The sequence below is a fragment of the Pleurodeles waltl genome, chromosome 6 (assembly GCF_031143425.1).
Source record: "Pleurodeles waltl isolate 20211129_DDA chromosome 6, aPleWal1.hap1.20221129, whole genome shotgun sequence".
Lineage (NCBI taxonomy): Eukaryota > Metazoa > Chordata > Amphibia > Caudata > Salamandridae > Pleurodeles > Pleurodeles waltl.
The window spans coordinates 222,163,794-222,184,266 of NC_090445.1; the positions used below are offsets into that span (position 1 = coordinate 222,163,794).

The following is a 20,473-nucleotide window of genomic DNA, read 5'->3' on the forward strand; positions in this document are numbered from 1 at the left end:
TTGTACTGGTGCTCGATAACTCCTATGGCTTGTTATTTTCATAGCTAAGCCAAGAAGTGCCTGGGTGCTTGACAACCTGTCTGGTGGAGGACATTCCAGAGAAGAAATAAAAACGCCCTCATCTCAAGTAGCCAGTGAGAGTCAAGGCATTACCTTCCTGGTCTGCTCTGAAGACCTTAGACTCTTCATGAGAAACACAGACAAGTGGCGATGGAGAAACGGTGCCCGTGGATCAGGAGAGCTGCAGGGAGGGCTAAAAGCACTGTTGTTTTTTGAGCAGTATCTGTAAAAAAAGACCTGAAAGATATTACCTGCTTGGTGTCTTTATTGGTGGGTCACAACAGCAGAGGAGACAGCTTGCAATGAATTCTTGAAAGAAGCTGCAGGGTTGGATTGTGGACTATATACTGTACTGCATCGTTAGATTAGGTGTGGACCTATGTGTAGTAGTCTGAGAGTCCCAAATTATTTTCATTCACCCCCTCCTGAAACAGGTGTTGATGCAGTTCCATAGCAGTGGAGGAAATCTTGGCTGTAGGCACAGGTGAAAGACCCAGTGTTTAAGATACAGAACATCTGAACACCATAAACTCACCCATGTTGTAAAGCAGTCACATAGCAGCCATGGGTAGGGTCCAACTTGTGACCAGCCAGGTGAGAAGTTTGGAAAAGAAGACAAAAAAAATATCTCTACTTTCAGAGACACGGGGCAAGGATTGAAGGCAACTGTGGGATAGAGACCAAATTCACTATACATACAGTAGTTTTTGGCTCTACATATTTTAGATGCCTAGGTGTGTTTTGTTGCATTCAGAGCCTGAAGGAAACATTCGTAGGATTTTATAAAGGGCAGGAGAGCTTTCTATTCTCTTTCTCCGGGGACAGGACGGAAGCGCCTTGCTTCATGTATGTGCAGAAGATTTCCGACTGTAGGGTAATTTCCCACCATGATGGCGGGAGAGTGATGGCTTAAAGTGGAGTGTGGTCAACATTAGATGAGCATTCAGGAAAAAATACAAACTTCTTTTTAAAGTGTTATGATTTACAAATAGCACTAACTTCTGATGGGAATAGATGATGGGTGAAATAGTAGAGAGATAGGTAGAAGCTTTCAGAGTTTTACTATCTGTGTGGAAATTCTACATTGTCCCAAATGGCTGTTAAAATAACCAATGGCTCTAACGAGCCTGATCGAAATGTGAGTGACGCTTACCTAACCAATGGCTTAGAGGAGCTGGCTAGTGCCTTTACCTTATATTGTTGGTAAAAGCTTCCGAAGTCAAGTTGTGTCCAGCTAAACGTAAAACAAGATTGGTTTCTCTATGTGGACAATTCTCAAGCTATCCACTCTTATAAATTCCCACTTTTCATCCAAAACCAAACGTAGGGCATTTATGTGTCCTGTGTATGGGTTGCTTGGTAGAAATAGGTGAAGGTTTGCATATTATGAGTATTAGGAGGAGTCGGGGGCATAGAAACCAGTGTGGCAGCTAGGGCAGTGGCACAGGGCCCCAGAAATGAGACAGGGCCTGTTCTCCCATGCACCAACTGAAGCTAGTTTAGAAGCTTCCTGGTGTAGGGCTGTATGTTTAGGCTTTGGCGAGGATGGGGGGAAGTGGGGCATGGAGGGATAAAAGAAGTATGATAAAGAGGGGAGAGGAAAGGGATAGAGCCAAATGAGGGGGTGAAGGAAGGAGAATAAAAAAAGTGACAGAGTGGGAGAAGGAGTTAAGAATCAGAGAGAAAGGACAGCAAAAGGGGCAAGAGGGGAGAAAAACAAAGGGGACAGAAATAAGGATGCCAGGAGATTAGGGAGAGAGGCAGAAATGAGAAAGAGAGAAAAGGGGAAGGAGAAAGGCATGAGGGCAAGTAAGGGGGGAAGGAGATGAGAGAGGGGTGCAGTTAAGGAACAGAGAATGAAAGACAGGTAGAATGGGAAACTTGGAGACCTTTAAGCAAGGGTGCAGATGTCATTTGTGCAGCAGGCGCAGTGACACCGAGGTTCAAGATGTGAAGGCTCACTGCACCTCAATTATACCTGCCCTGGGCTATCACTTTCATACTTTGCCACACATTTTCCCTCGCAGGCCATCTGGGCTTGTAGTACCATGAGGGCTCACTTTCTCTGTTTTCACCATAGTGCATATTAAAACAGGTGCGCCGGGTGCAAACAGGGCAAGTGTACCCTAATACGATGAATGTGCTGTGCTAAGGGGAACCGTGAAATCGTGCTGCCCTGAGGGCTCCTCATGCTAGAGAAATACGGAGCGTTAGCTTCAAAGCTGCTCTGTGATTCACAGTGCAGCCAGCAACTCATCTGCACTTTCAGGAGGGGAGAGAGCTGCCCTTGCAGGTGGGTGCAGTGAGTCACTGCACCCCCAGTCCATGGGACCCCCTTTCTTCTCTCCAGAGGACTGCATGTACGAGGCGCACTGAAAGTGCACCATATTTTGTGGCGCACTGAAAGTGCACCTTCTAAAGGCATATTTGGCTCTGTGCCCACGTCAATAATATAGCGTGGGTGTAGAGGTTGAGTGATTCCTTCATTTGCATGGGGCCACATCCCCATTCAAATGAGGAAACGCCCTCCAATGATAACGCCGATGCTACATTTGCGCCAGTGCTATCTTCATCACAGAACGGGCTACACAATCATCTGTGGCCATTTCTGTGATATCAAAGTACCCCGGGGTGTACAAAGTGGGTGCACATGCCCAATGAGTCCCCGGGACACTTTCTGTGAAATGGCCCAAGATGTCCTCCTTCTGTAACCTTTGATGTATTTTAGCTTAGTTGCTCTTTAACAAAATAACACCGCAATTCTGTTACAATCCTTTTAAATTATTCTATATTTTCAATAAGAAAAGCAACAAACAGACCAGTAAACATGGTGTATATATGAGGCCTTTACAATTCAGAAGGGTGAAGTGAAGAACACAATCCAACATTCTTCACTCGAGGACGTTAGGGCAAAGCGTTTAGGCAAATGATTATCTGAAACAATTTTTCTTAAGGACTTTCCTACACAGAGGTAGTTGGTCTAGGCTCTGAGTTGGGGATCCAGAGTGTTTAGGACTGAGCAGCCCTTAAGAGCAGCCGGGGTGGGTCTGACAGTTGATTGGGCCTTGTGGGATTAGGCGCAGGATAGCTGGCTGCAGGTTCCCAATGGCTATGCAGTGTGTGGCCAGTTTTTATTCAATCATCTCTGTCCTTTATTCCAGAAAGCTTCACTGGTGTTGCAAAGCATCTTCAATGCAGTCCTGAAATCTACTGCCAGCCAGTGAAGTGCTCTCAGAGCAGTCTTAGAGTGGTCAAACTTCAAGGGGTACAATTTTTGTAATACAAACCTACATGACTATATTTAGATTTCCAAAAATTGCTGTTCAATTATGAAGTCTTACAGATTTTGGGTGGAAGCAAACTGCTTGCTTTCCTTTAGCACTTTTGCATGCGTGCCACTGAACAGTCATGAAATAGTATAAAACCAAATGATCACTGTGCCACGTGTATTACATATATTGAATTGGAAACCTCTCCTATGCTTCATTGCTTCTTGGACTGAGCAGGGTGTCTGCTGACACCATCAGCAGGTGTTGTCTCACAGCAGCAGTGCCCCAATCATCAATCTTTCTCCTCGTTTCTCTGGGCTATGTAACGGTGGGCTATGCTCACCTCTGCTGATTCTCAGATGCTGGCAGTGGTGCTACCGGCTTCTCTCGCTGTTGCTGTGCATGTTGGCAAACTTTGCAAATGTCACAACCTTCAAAGTCATAGGCTTGGAAAATAGCAGGGGAACCTCACTATTTACCCTGTTGTGTGCTAAATATCTCAGATTATGAACCCTTTAACCACCAGACAGGCATATATACAAGAGAAACTTGTACCTGGCAGATGGCTAGTACAAAATCTTGGTAGCTGGTGAACCAACCTAAAACGCAATTTGTTTATTTGCCTAGCCGCTGCCAAAACATTTTATGATCTTCATTGTAGGAAGCTGACTCTGTATATACTATACCAAAGTAAGTTATAGTGTGCCCAGAGTCCAGTAGCACCCCAGAGGCTAAAGTAAATAATACTAATGCTCTCTTTTGTGGTAGTGTGGATGAGCAGTTAGGCTTATCAGAGGATAGTGCTAAGCATTTGTTTTACACGCATAAGAAATGAGGCACACTCTAAATGACTAGGCCAATGTTTTATGTGTAAAAAAATATACTTTGTTACTTTATTTCCAGAACCAAAAGGATCTTTGTTGCAGGTAAGTACAGCTTCAAGAATGTATCACTTTCAAGTACCAAATGCATTTTGTTTAGAATTCACAGGTAAAACAGTTGAAAGGTAAGCAATAATTTTCAATTTCAAATGTTCACACACAGAAATGCAATGCAGTCCTAGGGGAGGAAAAGTAACAACACAATTTGCAGGTAAGTACTCAACTTACGATCCCAGTCTTCAGGGGTTAAGGTGTCCACAGGGCAAAGTTTAGGAGGACACCAAGGGTGCACCACTAACAACACGGGCCAGCCAGGTGCAGAGGTCAGATTTGGTGTTGGGCGCCCAATAGAATCCGATGGAGACAGTGGGCACTTAGAAGGAAACTGTTTGCAGGTAAGTACCCGTGACTTCAGGGGACAGACCTGGGGGGTTTAGATAAGCACCGGGGGGCCATAGATCAGCACCAAACACACACCCTCAACTACACAGGGGCGACCGGGTGCAAGGTACAAACACAGCGTCAGGCGCCCAATGCTTTTCAATGGGAGAACACCAGGGGTCACAAAGATGCTGCAGGCTTGGTCCAGGGAGTCAACTGAACAAAACCAACTGCTGGGCAGGTAAGTAGAGAGCCCACTGGGCGTTGCTGGACCATTGGTTGAATTCTCCAAGGTCATGGGGCTGCTGGTGCAGGGGTTCCTTTAGGCATTGAGAAATCTTCCCCGTAGCTGGTCGTAGTCAGGGTGGTCTTCTGGATTTAGGCTGCAGGCATCATGTTGATCAGGAGGCATCAACCCAGGGTGGACTCGAGGTTGGAATTGCCTGGGCACCTTCTCTGTTCCAATGAGCCACCTGGACACGGGCTGTGGGCATCGGGTGCAGAGTGGGCAGGACTTGCGGATCCGGGGCGGCTCTAGAGTCCTTCTTCAAAGTTTCTTTGTGGACAGGGTCGCTGTCCTCAGGAGATCTTGATCCTTGGGTAGGCAGGCAGTCCTCTGGGGGTTTGTAGGGATTGTTGGCCCTGCAGGACGAATTGTCTTCTTGTACCACGAGTCTTGAAGCTGCAGACCAGTTGGTAGGGCTGGGGCCAAGGCAGTTGTTGTCTGCAGTCTTCTCTCCTGGTGCGACTCTTCAGTCCTTCTTCTTTTCAGGTTGCCAGGAAACTGAGGAGTAATGTTCAGGGGTCCCCCTAAATATTAGATTTAGGGGCGTTACGGGGGTCAGAGGGCAGTAGCCAATGACTACTCTCCCTGAGGGTGGCTAAACCCTTCGTGTGCCTACTCCCTTTGGGGAGGGGGGGCACATTCCTAACCCTATTTACTAACACCCTCCACAGCAAGATGGAGGATTCTGCCAGGTGAGGTTCACATCACCTCTAGGCACCCTAGGGGTGGTCCCAGCTGCGGTGGACACTCTGCCTGGTGTTTACTAATTTTCCCGCCGGGCCTGCCACCAAAAGTGGGACCTGGTCCAGGTATCTCCACTAGCTGGAGTGCCCTGGGGCAGTGTAACAGGAGGCAGGAGACTTTGAGGCTTGCCGCCTAGTGTTGCAGTTGCTGTAGGGAGGGAGATGTGAAGCACCCCCACCCAGAGCAGGATTTGCTCCTGACCACAAAGAGCACAAATGCTCTCACCCCATGGAGTCAGAAATGTGTCTGTTAGTGGCAAGCTGGCATAGACCGGTCAGCCCTACACTAGAGGATTGGGTGAAATACAGGGGGTATCTCTAAAATGCCCTCTGCGTGCATGTTTCAATAAATCCAACACTGGTATCAGTGTGGGTTTCTCAGCTGAGAGATTTGATACCAAACTTCCTAGTCTTCAGTGAAGCCATCATTGAGCTGTGGAGTTTGTAATGACAGACTCCCAGCCCATGTACTCTATATGGCCACACTGCACTTACAATGTCTAAGAATGGACTTAGACACTGTAGGGGCATATTGCTCATGCAGCTCTGCCCTCACCTGTGGTATAGTGCACCCTGCCTTAGGGCTGTAAGGCCTGCTAGAGGGGCGACTTACCTATGTCACAAGCATTGGTTTGTGGGCATGGCACCCAAAGGGGGATGCTATGCCAACTTTACCTTTTCTTCCCACCATCACACACAAGCTGCAATGGCAGTGTGCATGCATTTGGTGAGGGGTCCCGTAAGGTGGCATAATACATGGTGCAGCCCTTAGGGACCCTCCCTGGCCACAGGGCCCTTGGTACCACTGGTACTTTTACAAGGGACTTAGCTGTTTGCCAGGGGTGTGCCTAATGTGGAAACAATGGTACAGTTTAGGGAAATAACACAGGTGCTGGGGCCTGGTTAGCAGGATCCCAGCACACACTCAGTTAATTCAACATCAGATAGCAGGTAAAGGTGGGGGGTAACCATGCCAAAGGGGGCACTTTCCTGCACAACCCCCTCCCAAACGAAAGAAGATGAGTCTAACCTTTCCCAAGAGAGTCTTCATTGTCTAAGTGAAAGAACCTAGAAAGTCCATCTGCATTGGCATGGGCAGTCCCAGGTCTATGTTCCACTATAAAGTCCATTCCCTGTGGGGAGATGGACCACCTCAAAAGTTTAGGTTCCTCACCGTTCATCTGCAAAAGCCATCTGAGAGATATGTGGTCAGTTTGAATGATGAAGTGAGTACCAAACAAGTATGGTCTCAACTTCTTCAGGGACCAAAGCACAGCAACGGCCTCCCTCTCAATGGCACTCCAACACTGTTCCCTGGGGAGTAACCTCCTGTTAATAAAGGCAATAGGCTGGCCATGGCCATCATTGTTGGTTTGGGACAGGACTGCTGCTATCACATGTACAGAGGCATCTGTTTGCACAATGAACTGCTTAGAGCAGTCTGGAGCTTTGAGAACTGGTGCTGAGCAAATTGCCTCCTTCAAGGTGTCAAAGGCCTTTTGACAACTAACTTTCTTGGGCATCTTTTTGTAGGTATGTTCTGTGAGGGGGGGTCACAATGGAGCCATACCCCTTCACAAACCTCCTACAATAACGGAATGCCCTGATTTGAGTCTGGGTGGTAGTAACTTCCCAATCCAGAATGGTCCGGATCTTGGGGTGTAAAGGTTGCACTTGGCATCCACCTATAAGGTGGCCCAAGTATACAACAGTGCCATGCCCTATCTGTGGTATAGTACATCCTGCCTTAGGGCTGAAAGTCCTGCTAGAGGGGTGACTTACCTATGCCACAGGCAGTGGCTTGTGGGCATATCACCCAGAGAGGGATGCCATGTCAACTTTACCTTTTTCTCCCCACCAGCACACACAAGCTGCAATGGCAGTGTGCTTGTGTTTGATGAGGGGTTCCGTAGGGTGGCATAATACATGTTTCAGCCCTTAGGGACCCTCCCTGGCCACAGAGACCATGATACCACTGGTGCCTTTTACAATGGACTTAGCTGTGTGTCAGGGGTGTGCCAATTGTGGAGACAATGGTATACTTTAGGGAAAGAACACAGGTGATGGGGCCTGGTTAGCATGATCCCAGCACACACAGTCAAGTTAGCATCAGATATCAGGCAAAAAGTGGGGTGGGGGTGACGATGCCAAAAGGGGCACCTTCCTACATCCATTATTTAGCCTGTTTTAAGACAGCTAGTTACATTTGTTTGGTGTTTGCAGGGAAAAAGTACATAATGTTTGCTTTTTAACATGCAGTCTGATTAATAGTGATGGTTCTTTGCAGGGCAGCCGGAAAAATAAAACATGAATTCTGTTACTTGAACATCATCTAAGTAAATATTCAAATGTCTGTGCACTTTGTTCTGCATATAAACTGCTATTTAGCCGGCAGCCATATGAACAGTAAAGTTGTTTTTTTTTTTTTTTTTGCCTGACCTTTGGCCGATGGGTAGGGTAAATGGCTGCCAGTGCCACCTCTAGGAAAATCACATCCCGGCATCCCTGAACTGTAGGAAATTTCCGAGGATACATAGCGTTCTCCTTAATGCTGAGCTGTACCATAAATCGTGCTGAACTTAATAAAGTCCCGTCAAATGTGGCTGAAATATGTTAAAACCAACCGGGCCGCAATCCGTGAAATAGATAAAAAAAATATAAAATCAGAAATGCTCTCTGAGGAAATACGTCATGTAAAACAGTGCCCTTGCGCTCCACGTTTCTTCAGACCTTGAATGCATGCAATTGTAATGCCTGGGAGCAGAAAGAGAGAACATGGAAAACCTTCCTTGAAGTTCAGAGGCTTGGAGGAAGCGCTAGGGGGCCGGGCTGTTAGCAAAACTTTGAGGCCACAGTAGCTCGTGCCAAGAGCCCCCCACCTCCTCGATTCGCCTCCTGATCAAGACACAAGACGGCGACCTGTCCTAACCTTCGCAGTGCCTGAGTGGGAAGCAGCCCAAAAGGCTCTGTACAAAAGCCCGGACGGCTGGGGATGCAGCTTGCAGAGGAGCCGCGGATGCTGCGGGATACATGTGTGGGAAGCCGCTGAAGTACCTGCATGCCGAGGCCAACAGGTGAGCTCACCTGGCGCTGACGTGCAGGAGACTGCGCATTCAAAATGTCAGTGTTTGGTCTTTAATTTACCTCATAGCACTCGACTAAGCCTGTTTACATGTAAAATGAGTTTAGTGTACAATTGAAGCACAGGTGATGGCCAGGATCACGGGCATCAATTCACCAAAATGCCAGGGGTAGCGGAAGTGACACCACACACCATTTGACTCACACACACATGCTTACAAATACACACATTCGCACACTCTCACATAAACACTCACCCGGAAGCACGCATACAACCTACATTTAAAAGCATTTTTTACTCTCCTTAGCCTCCAGATAGGGTCATATGCCTTCTAATTATAATATTTTTTATACATTAGAAGTGAATTATTTCATTCACTATTTGTGTAACAAAAAATGACAGAAATCCAGAAACATGAAACTTGATTCGATGTCCATTAGGACGAGCTGCCCCTGTGCTCCAGGCACGTATTTGCCACCTCTGAGGCCAGGGGTCAAAGCCAGGAGTCGCAGCTGCAACCACTGGTGACCCCTAAATGAGTCTATGGCCAGGATTACACAATTTGCTCGAAAGTGCAAACTGAGATTAGAACAAAAGTCGGAGCCACTAGACTACAGTCCATAGGGATTTCCTTGGTTATGGGAGTATGTTTCCACCGATAGCTCAGTCAGCTTTAATAAGTGGGGTGCATAGGTCCAGATTTAGCAAAAAACATTCTCGCGGACGGAGCAAGTAAGTGTGTGTGGGTTGCAGTGCTTAATTTGTAAATTAAAAGGTGCCGGTGCCCAATGCCCTCCTCTTAAACACGCGGCTGCTGCAGTTAAATGTCCGAGCACAGAGTACTGAGTCAGCGTAATCCGGAAGCCATCTCGGGCCTCTTCAATCCATTTATAGCCACTCCCTGCCCCATCAGCTCACTCTTGCAGCTTTCTGCTTTCTTCCTTTGTGCCGCTTTTTCGTTTTTCTCTTCCTCCGTCTTTACCATACGTGTCTTTTGCTCGCAGCAAATGCTTGAGGCAGAAGACTAAGCGCCGGCCCTCAAAAATAAGTGCCGGTCTTCAGCACCGGAAACAACAGGCATAAATGAAGCACTGGTTGGTTGTAATAAGGTATGTTACTTGTGTCTCAGTTCAACCCAAGTAGCATTCGAGCAACGAGTACTCCTTGCTGATTGATGTACTCACAGATTGTGGTGTCTTTCTCCTCCCCTGCCCTTCCGTCTGTGTGGAGCCACAGACCTCCGGGGTCTGGTGCTTCTGAGCTGGGGCGCGTAGCTATCATTAGAGCCGAAGGTTCAGCGGCACTTAGGCCACAGTGTGTGAGTGACCCAATGCACCCCTGTATACAACCAACCGGGGCGGCATTCGGGCCAGTGCCATCCTAGTTTACACATCTGGTTGAGAATATTCAAAGCATAAAACCTGTAATACCTGTGTGCTAGTGCTCAAAGCGGATTTACAAAGCATGTGTGGCTCACTGGTGTCCTTCCTAGGCCCAGCAAGTCTCTCTCACAGGGTACCAGTCTTAGCACCGGAGGCCCGGGATCGCTATTACTCAATCTCAAAGCATCTATTCATTGGCGTCATTTAGGGGTTGCCCCTGCCGTGTGCTACCCCTGGCACTGCCTTTGCGACCCATGGACTCAGAGGTGGCAAATTCAGCGCCAGGACTACAGAGGCAGCTCGTCCTTATGGATGTCAGCTGGGCCTCCAATCTAATTGTTTTCTGTCAGTTTTTTTCATTACACTAATAGTGTAATAAAAATGAAGTACAATTAGCTGGAATATGCCTTTCAACGGCAGCTGAAGTAAGTAACATGATTTTAAATGTATGTTGTGTGCGTGCTTGCGGGTGAGAGTGTGTTTATGTGAGAGAGAGTGCATGTAAGTGTGAATTTGTGTGTGTGTGTATGTGTGTGAATGAAAGTAGAGGTGAAAGGGCGTGTGATGTCACTTCCGCTACCCCAGGCATTTCGGTGAATTGACGTCCATGCCTCTATTGAATATACAGGAGTCTCAGGTCTGAGGCTGGCTGTTGTAAGGTTGAAACCTGCAAATCTCCCTCACCAGAGGTACGTTTTGAAGAACTAGACCATATCTGGAGGGGAAAAACATGTCCAAATTAGCCTCGGCTTAGAAACACGTTTCTAGAAAAACAATTGCCATCTCAGTTCAAATGCTCCAGAGGTACAGAACGAGAGACTTACACTCTGTCCTTCCAAACTTTCAAATACAAAATAAAAAACATCTAATGCCCAGGGGCGTAGCTCCAAGGGGGTGTTTGTGGTGTGACACCCCCCTATTAAATTGATGCTGGTGTGTGTAGTTGGGTCTAGGGGCAGCAGTCGGGCTAGCAGCTTCCGTGGCCTGGGCCCCCCTTTGATTAGCAGCCCTCACAGCACAGACACACACTTACCAAAGCTTTATACATCCACCCCTCCCTATTCCCTCTCGCACAAAACAGGCCAAGAATAAACAAAGGACTGTGTGGTTCTTTTGTGACACAGAGAAGCCTTTTAAATTTAAGACTATGTCCATCCATTTTACCTTTGCAATGGCAGCGATGATTGGAAAATGTCAGCTTCACACCCTGCAAATCTAACTGACTGAGCTACACAACTACTTCCCCACCAATGGCACAGCCAGGGGTGTAGCTTCAGGAGGACTGTTTGGGGTGTTGCACCCCCCTACTAAAAGTATTCTGTACTAAATAGTTGGGTAGAGGGGCTTTAAGCTGTGTATGGTGAGTTGTTTGTTGGATTCCCCTTGTGATTTTCACATACACATGAAGACAAAAACACACATTCTCGCTCTCTCTCTTCTCTGTTTTAAAGGTCTTACAAATTGTTATTTTACAAAATATTGAGTTATAAGCACCCCTGACAATCCACACTCCTCTCCCTGCCTACTGCCCCTTAAGCCCCCCACCTGCCCTACTTCTTGTATAATGCATTTTAACCAGCATGATTGTTGGGAAATCTAAAGCGCACACCCTTTAATCCTACTGACCAAGCTACGCCCCTGCTAATGCCCAAACATCTGGGAACCTGAACTGCACTGGGATTTTCGTCTCCTCACCCGTTTTTGAAAATCCATGATATATTATTAATTACTGACCTCTATGCCCCAAGACAGTGGAGTAGAATAACAATGCCTAAATATATGATCCTGTCGTACCTTATTTTTACATTCAGAATAATTGTGGGAACTGTGTTTTATTGGTTTAAAATATTATGTATATTGTTATGCATGAACTATTTATAAGTTTTCTGTAACATTGTCATTTTCTGGAAAGCGCTCTGATGTCCTATGGGATGACGCCTGTCCTAGACAATAATGTAAAAAAAGTAAAATGAAACTGTAGACTCTTAGACGTCCAGAGCGCCAATTTCTACTGGGGTGGGATTCATACATGATTATGGCGGCCTTTCATAAATAAGTAATAAGGGTCGGGGCTTGATGTCAGTTTCCTCACTCATTGTGACACCGTTAGCAGCCTTAACTTTCACCCACTAGAACTTAACCTTCACATGCTGGACCTGTAGTGTTGCTGCACAGCCCTCGCCTATAGGAGTTGGGCTTGCAAGACAGTGCACCCAGTGAAACTGCTTACAAAGCCAGGAGTGGCTAAAGGTGTCACAGGTTACATGGCAGCACTTGGCCTTGCAGGGAAAGGTCTAATAGCACCTCTTGGTTATATATTTCCCAGCATAGAAATTTCGGGTAGAACCAACTGCTGCTGGAGGTTGTAACTCTGGATATAAATCACACAGAAAGATGTGCTGAGTCCTACAATCCAATGAAAGGTTCGCAGCAGTGTGCAGAACCTGCGTGGGCAATGTAGGAAGTTGGCTCTGTATGCACTTTTTCAAAGTAAGGAATAGTATGCACAGAGTCCAAGGGTTCCCCTTAGAGGTAAGATAGTGGCAAAAAGAGATAATTCCAATGCTCCAGTTTGTGGTAGTGTGGTCGAGCAGTAGGCTTATCAAAGGAGTAGTGTTGAGCATTTGTTGTACATACACACAGGCAATAAATGAGGAACACACACTCAGAGACAATTCCAGGCCAATAGGTTTTTGTATAGAAAAATATATTTTCTTAGTTTATTTTAAGAACCACAGGTTCAAATTCTACATGTAATATCTCATTTGAAAGGTATTGCAGGTAAGTACTTTATGAACTTTGAATAATCACAATAGCATATATACTTTTTAAAACACATATAGCTATTTTAAAAGTGGACACTGCAATTTTCACAGTTCCTAGGGGAGGTAAGTTATTGTTAGTTCTTGCAGGTAAGTAAACCACCTACGGGGTTCAAATTGGGGTCCAAGGTAGCCCACCGTTGGGAGTTCAGAGCAACCCCAAAGTTACCACACCAGCAGCTCAGGGCCGGTCAGGTGCAGAGTTCAAAGTGGTGCCCAAAACACATAGGCTTCAATGGAGAAGGGGGTGCCCCGGTTCCAGTATGCCAGCAGGTAAGTACCTGCGTCTTCGGAGGGCAGACCAGGGGGGTTCTGTAGGGCACCGGGGGGGACGCAAGTCCACACAGAAAGTACACCCTCAGCAGCGCGGGGGCGGCTGGGTGCAGTGTGCAAACAAGCGTTGGGTTTGTAATAGGAATCAATGGAGACCAAGGGGTCTCTTCAGCGGTGCAGGCAGGCAAGGGGGGGGCTCCTCGGGGTAGCCACCACCTGGGCAAGGGAGAGGGCCTCCTGGGGGTCACTCCTGCACTGGAGTTCCGATCCTTCTGGTCCTGGGGGCTGCGGGTGCAGGGTCTTTTCCAGGCGTCGGGATCTGGGAATCAGACAGTCGCGGTCAGGGGGAGCCTCGGGATTCCCTCTGCAGCCGTCGCTGTGGGGGCTCAGGGCGGACAACTTTGGTTACTCACAGTCTCTGAGTCGCCGGAGGGTCCTCCCTGAAGTGTTGTTTCTCCACCAGTCGAGTCGGGGTCGCCGGGTGCAGTGTTGCAAGTCTCACGCTTCTGGCGGGAATTGCAGGGGTCTTTAAAGTTGCTCCTCTGGAAACAAAGTTGCAGTCTTTGTTGAACAGGGCCGCTGTTCTCTGGAGTTTCTTGGTCCTTTTAGAGCAGGGCAGTCCTCTGAGGATTCAGAGGTCACTGGTCCTGGGGAAAGCGTCGCTGGAGCAGTTTTCTTCCGAAGGGGGGAGACAGGCCGGTAGAGCTGGGGCCAAGGCAGTTGGTGTCTCCGTCTTCTCTGCAGGGTTTTTCAGCTCAGCAGTCCTCTTCTTCTTAGGTTGCAGGAATCTGAGTTCCTAGGTTCAGGGGAGCCCTTAAATACTAAATTTAAGGGCGTGTTTAGGTCTGGGGGGTTAGTAGCCAATGGCTACTAGCCCTGAGGGTGGGTACACCCTCTTTGTGCCTCCTCCCAAGGGGAGGGGGTCACATTCCTATCCCTATTTCTAAAAGTTAGAGTCATCTCAGCTCAGGACACCTTAGGGGCTGTCCTGACTGGCCAGTGACTCCTCCTTGTTATTCTCATTATTTCCTCCGGTCTTGCCCCCAAAAGTGGGGCCGTGGCCGGAGGGGGCGGGCAACTCCACTAGCTGGAGTGCCCTGTGGTGCTGGAACAAAGGGGGTGAGCCTTTGAGGCTCATCGCCAGGTGTTACAGCTCCTGCCTGGGGGAGGTGATAGCATCTCCACCCAGTGCAGGCTTTGTTACTAGCCACAGAGTGACAAAGGCACTCTCCCCATGTGGCCAGCAACATGTCTCGAGTGTGGCAGGCTGCTAAAACCAGTCAGCCTACACGGGTAGTTGGTTAAGGTTTCAGGGGGCACCTCTAAGGTGCCCTCTGGGGTGTATTTTATAATAAAATGTATACTGGCATCAGTGTGCATTTATTGTGCTGAGAAGTTTGATACCAAACTTCCCAGTTTTCAGTGTAGCCATTATGGTGCTGTGGAGTTCGTGTTTGACAGACTCCCAGACCATATACTCTTGTGGCTACCCTGCACTTACAATGTCTAAGGTTTTGCTTAGACACTGTAGGGGCACAGTGCTCATGCACTGGTGCCCTCACCTATGGTATAGTGCACCCTGCCTTAGGGCTGTAAGGCCTGCTAGAGGGGTGACTTATCTATACTGCATAGGCAGTGTGAGGTTGGCATGGCACCCTGAGGGGAGTGCCATGTCGACTTACTCGTTTTGTCCTCACCAGCACACACAAGCTGGCAAGCAGTGTGTCTTTGCTGAGTGAGGGGTCCCCAGGGTGGCATAAGATATGCTGCAGCCCTTAGAGACCTTCCCTGGCATCAGGGCCCTTGGTACCAGGGGTACCAGTTACAAGGGACTTACCTGGATGCCAGGGTGTGCCAATTGTGAAAACAAAAGTACAGGTTAGGGAAAGAACACTGGTGCTGGGGCCTGGTTAGCAGGCCTCAGCACACTTTCAATTCAAAACACAGCATCAGCAAAGGCAAAAAGTCAGGGGGTAACCATGCCAAGGAGGCATTTCCTTACACAACCCCCCCCCCCCCAAACGAAAGAGGATGAGACTAACCTTTCCCTAGAGAGTCTTCATTTTCTAAGTGGAAGAACCTGGAAAGGCCATCTGCATTGGCATGGGCAGTCCCAGGTCTGTGTTCCACTATAAAGTCCATTCCCTGTAGGGAGATGGACCACCTCAAAAGTTTTGGATTTTCACCTTTCATTTGCATCAGCCATCTGAGAGGTCTGTGGTCAGTTTGAACTACAAAGTGAGTACCAAAGAGGTATGGTCTCAGCTTCTTCAGGGACCAAACCACAGCAAAGGCCTCCCTCTCAATGGCACTCCAACGCTGCTCCCTGGGGAGTAACCTCCTGCTAATGAAAGCAACAGGCTGGTCAAGGCCATCATCATTTGTTTGGGACAAAACTGCCCCTATCCCATATTCAGAGGCATCTGTCTGCACAATGAACTGCTTGGAGTAATCTGGAGCTTTTAGAACTGGTGCTGTGCACATTGCTTGTTTCAGGGTGTCAAAGGCCTGTTGGCATTCTACAGTCCAGTTTACCTTCTTGGGCATTTTCTTGGAGGTGAGTTCTGTGAGGGCTGTCACTATGGATCCATATCCCTTCACAAACCTCCTATAATACCCAGTCAAGCCAAGGAATGCCCTGACTTGAGTCTGGGTTTTTGGAGCTGCCCAGTCCAGAATAGTCTGGATCTTAGGCTGGAGTGGCTGAACGTGGCCTCCACCTACAAGGTGTCCCAAGTAAACCACCGTTCCCTGCCCTATCTGGCATTTGGATGCCTTGATAGAGAGGCCTGCTGATTGCAGAGCCTTCAAAACCTTCTTCAGGTGGACCAGGTGATCCTGCCAGCTGGAGCTAAAGACAGCAATATCATCAAGATAAGCTGCACTAAAGGATTCCAAACCAGCAAGGACTTGATTCACCAACCTTTGGAAGGTGGCAGGGGCATTCTTTAAACCAAAGGGCATAACAGTGAACTGATAATGCCCATCAGGAGTGGAGAATGCTGTCTTTTCTTTTGCTCCAGGTGCCATTTTGATTTGCCAGTACCCAGCTGTTAAGTCAAAGGTACTTAAGAATTTGGCAGCACCTAATTTATCAATTAGTTCATCAGCCCTAGGAATGGGATGGGCATCTGTCTTGGTGACAGAATTAAGTCCTCTGTAGTCCACACAAAACCTCATCTCTCTCTTTCCATCTATGGTGTGAGGTTTGGGGACTAAGACCACTGGGCTAGCCCAGGGGCTGTCAGAGTGCTCAATTACTCCCAATTCCAGCATCTGGTGGACTTCCACCTTGATGCTTTCCTTAACTTGGTCAGACTGTCTGAAAAGTTTGTTTTTGACAGGCATGCTGTCTCCTGTGTCCACATCATGGGTACACAGGTGTGTCTGACCAGGGGTTAGGGGAAAGAGCTCAGCAAACTGTTGCAGGACCTTCCTGCAGTCAGCTTGCTGTTGGTCAGAGAGGGTGTCTGAATAGATCACTCCATCTACTGAACCATCTTTAGGGTTTGATGAGAGGAGATCAGGGAGAGGTTCACTCTCAGCTTCCTGATCCTCATCTGTTACCATCAACAGATTCACATCAGCCCTGTCATGGAAGAGCTTAAGGCGGTTCACATGGTTCACCCTCTTGGGGCTCCTGCTAGTATCCAGGTCCCCCAGGTAGGTGACCCGACTCTTCTTCTCTAGCACTGGGTAGGGGCCACTCCATCTGTCCTGGAGTGCCCTGGGAGCCACAGGCTCCAGAACCCAGACTTTCTGCCCTGGTTGAAATTCAACAAGTGCAGCCTTTTGGTCATACCAAAACTTCTGGAGCTGTAGGCTGGCCTCAAGGTTTTTACTTGCCTTTTCCATGTACTCTGCCATCCTTGAGCGAAGGCCAAGTACATAGTCCACTATGTCTTGTTTAGGCTCATGAAGAGGTCTCTCCCAGCCTTCTTTCACAAGAGCTAGTGGTCCCCTTACAGGGTGGCCAAACAGAAGTTCAAAGGGTGAGAACCCTACTCCCTTCTGAGGCACCTCTCTGTAAGCGAAAAGCAGACATGGCAAGAGGACATCCCATCTCCTTTTGAGTTTTTCTGGGAGCCCCATGATCATGCCTTTTAATGTCTTGTTGAATCTCTCAACAAGGCCATTAGTTTGTGGATGATAGGGTGTAGTGAATTTATAAGTCACTCCACACTCATTCCACATGTGTTTCAGGTATGCTGACATGAAGTTGGTACCTCTGTCAGACACCACCTCCTTAGGGAAGCCCACTCTGGTAAAGATACCAATGAGGGCCTTGGCTACTGCAGGGGCAGTAGTCGACCTAAGGGGAATAGCTTCAGGATACCTAGTAGCATGATCCACTACTACTAGTATGTACATATTTCCTGAGGCTGTGGGAGGTTCAAGTGGACCCACTATGTCCACACCCACTCTTTCAAAGGGGACCCCCACCACTGGAAGTGGAATGAGGGGGGCCTTTGGATGTCCACCTGTCTTACCACTGGCTTGACAGGTGGTATAGGAGACACAAAACTCCTTAACTTTCTGGGACATGTTGGGCCAGTAGAAGTGGTTGACTAGTCTCTCCCACGTCTTGGTTTGTCCCAAATGCCCAGCAAGGGGAATATCATGGGCTAAGGTCAGTATGAACTCTCTGAACGCCTGAGGCACTACCACTCTCCTAGTGGCACCAGGTTTGGGATCTCTTGCCTCAGTGTACAGGAGCCCATCTTCCAATAGACCCTATGTGTTCCAGTTTTCTTGCCATTGGACTCTTCAGCAGCTTGCTGCCTAAGGCCTTCAAGAGAGGGACAGGTTTCTTGCCCCTTACACAACTGCTCCCTTGAGGGTCCCCCTGGGCCTAAGAGCTCAACCTGATAAGGTTCTAACTCCATAGGCTCAGTTCCCTCAGAGGGCAGAACTTCTTCCTGAGAAGAGAGGTTCTCTTTTTGTTGTTGTGTTGCAGCTGGTTTCCCAGTTGTCTTTCCTTTCCTCTTGGTAGGCTAGGCCCTTTTCCCAGACTCCAGCTCTACTTTTTCACCCTGAGCCTTGCACTGTGTCCTTGTCTTGACACACACCAGTTCAGGGATACCCAACATGGCTGCATGGGTTTTCAGTTCTACCTCAGCCCATGCTGAGGACTCCAGGTCATTTCCAAGCAAACAGTCTACTGGGATATTTGAGGAGACCACCACCTGTTTCAGGCCATTGACCCCTCCCCACTCTAAAGTTACCATAGTCATGGGATGTACTTTGGTTTGATTGTCAGCATTGGTGACAGGATAAGTTTGTCCAGCCAGGTATTGACCAGGGGAAACCAGTTTCTCTGTCACCATGGTGACACTGGCACCTGTATCCCTCAGGCCTTCTACACTTGTCCCATTAATTAAGAGCTGCTGCCTGTATTTTTGCATATTAGAAGGCCAGGCAGCCAGTGTGGCTAAATCCAACCCACCCTCAGAGACTAATGTAGCTTCAGTGTGACACCTGATTTGCTCTGGGCACACTGTTGATCCCACTTGGAGACTAGCCATTCCAGTGTTAGCTGGAGTGGAGTTAGAAGTGGTACTTTTCTTGGGACAGGCCTTGTCTCCAGTTTGGTGTCCAGGCTGATTACAGCTACGACACCAGGCCTTTTTGGGATCAAAGTTTTTACCTTGTACCCAAAATTGTTTTGTGAAGGGGCTCGGGGCCCACCCTCCTGTGCAGGATTTTTGGGGCCTGAAGAAGACTCTTTACTATTTTTGTTTTTGGATGTCTCAACACCCTTCCCCTGGGGAGGCTTTGTGACCCCTTTCTTTTGGTCACCCCCTGTGGAAGTCTTGGTCACCCTAGTCTTGACCCAATGGTCCGCCTTCTTTCCCAATTCTTGGGGAGAAATTGGTCCTAGGTCTACCAGATGCTGATGCAGTTTATCATTTGAACAATTACTTAATAGGTGTTCTTTCACAAATAAATTGCACAGCCCATCATAGTTATTAACACCACTGCCTTGAATCCAACCATCCAGTGTTTTCACTGAGTAGTCCACAAAATCAACCCAGGTCTGGCTCGAGGTTTTTTGAGCCCCCCTGAATCTAATTCTATACTCCTCAGTGGAGAATCCAAAGCCCTCAATCAGGGTTCCCTTCATGAGGTCATAAGATTCTGCATCTTTTCCAGAGAGTGTGAGGAGTCTATCCCTACACTTTCCAGTGAACATTTCCCAAAGGAGAGCACCCCAGTGAGATTTGTTCACTTTTCCGGTTACACAAGCCCTCTCAAAAGCTGTGAACCATTTGGTGATGTCATCACCATCTTCATATTTAGTTACAATCCCTTTAGGGATTTTCAACATGTCAGGAGAATCTCTGACCCTAGTTATGTTGCTGCCACCATTGATGGGACCTAGGCCCATCTCTTGTCTTTCCCTTTCTATGGCTAGGATCTGTCTTTCCAAAGCCAATCTTTTGGCCATCCTGGCTAACTGGATGTCCTCTTCACTGGAGTTATCCTCAGTGATTTCAGAGGTGCTGGTCCCTCCTGTGAGGGAAACAGCATCTCTGACTAGTATATTTGGAGACAGGGCTTGAGTGGCCCTGTTCTCCCTAAGTAGGACTGGAGGGGGGGAATTCTCCTCCAAGTCACTATCTTCATCCTCTGTGTTTCCATCCTCAGAGGGGTTGGCTTTTTCAAACTCTGCCAAAAGCTCCTGGAGCTGTAGTTTGGAAGGTCTGGAGCCCATTGTAATTTTCTTTATTTTGCAGAGTGACCTTAGCTCCCTCATCTTAAGATGGAGGTAAAGTGTGAGGTCGAGTTCCTCTACATTCATCTCTGCACTAGACATTATGCTTCTAAAAGTTGGAATACTTTTTAAGAATCTAAAACTAGTTCTAGGTTCTAATTCAAACTTTCACAAAACCTTTAAACTCTAAAAGGAATGCTAAACAGGGACTAACACAAGGCCCTAGCAGAACTTTTAAGAATTTAGAAAAATAGCTCAAATTGCAAAAATCAATTTCTAATGACAATTTTTGGAATTTGTCGTGTGATCAGGTATTGGCTGAGTAGTCCAGCAAATGCAAAGTCTTGAACCCCACCGCTGATCCACCAATGTAGGAAGTTGGCTCTGTACGCACTATTTCAAAGTAAGGAATAGTATGCACAGAGTCCAAGGGTTCCCCTTAGAGGTAAGATAGTGGCAAAAAGAGATGATTCCAATGCTCTAGTTTGTGGTAGTGTGGTCGAGCAGTAGGCTTATCAAAGGAGTAGTGTTAAGCATTTGTTGTACATACACACAGGCAATAAATGAGGAACACACACT

At 47.7% G+C, this 20,473-nt stretch overlaps 1 protein-coding gene across 1 annotated transcript in view; it reads left to right on the forward strand.

Annotated features, from left to right (window-relative positions):
* Positions 1-8,564: 8,564 nt before the first annotated feature.
* Positions 8,565-20,473, forward strand: part of HIGD1B (HIG1 hypoxia inducible domain family member 1B) — a 158,856-nt gene continuing 146,947 nt past the window's right edge. Inside the window, exon 1 of the mRNA XM_069237935.1 lies at positions 8,565-8,694. Within this exon, the coding sequence (XP_069094036.1) occupies positions 8,679-8,694 (16 nt within the window). The 5' untranslated portion in view covers positions 8,565-8,678. The remainder of the gene's footprint in view (positions 8,695-20,473) is intronic.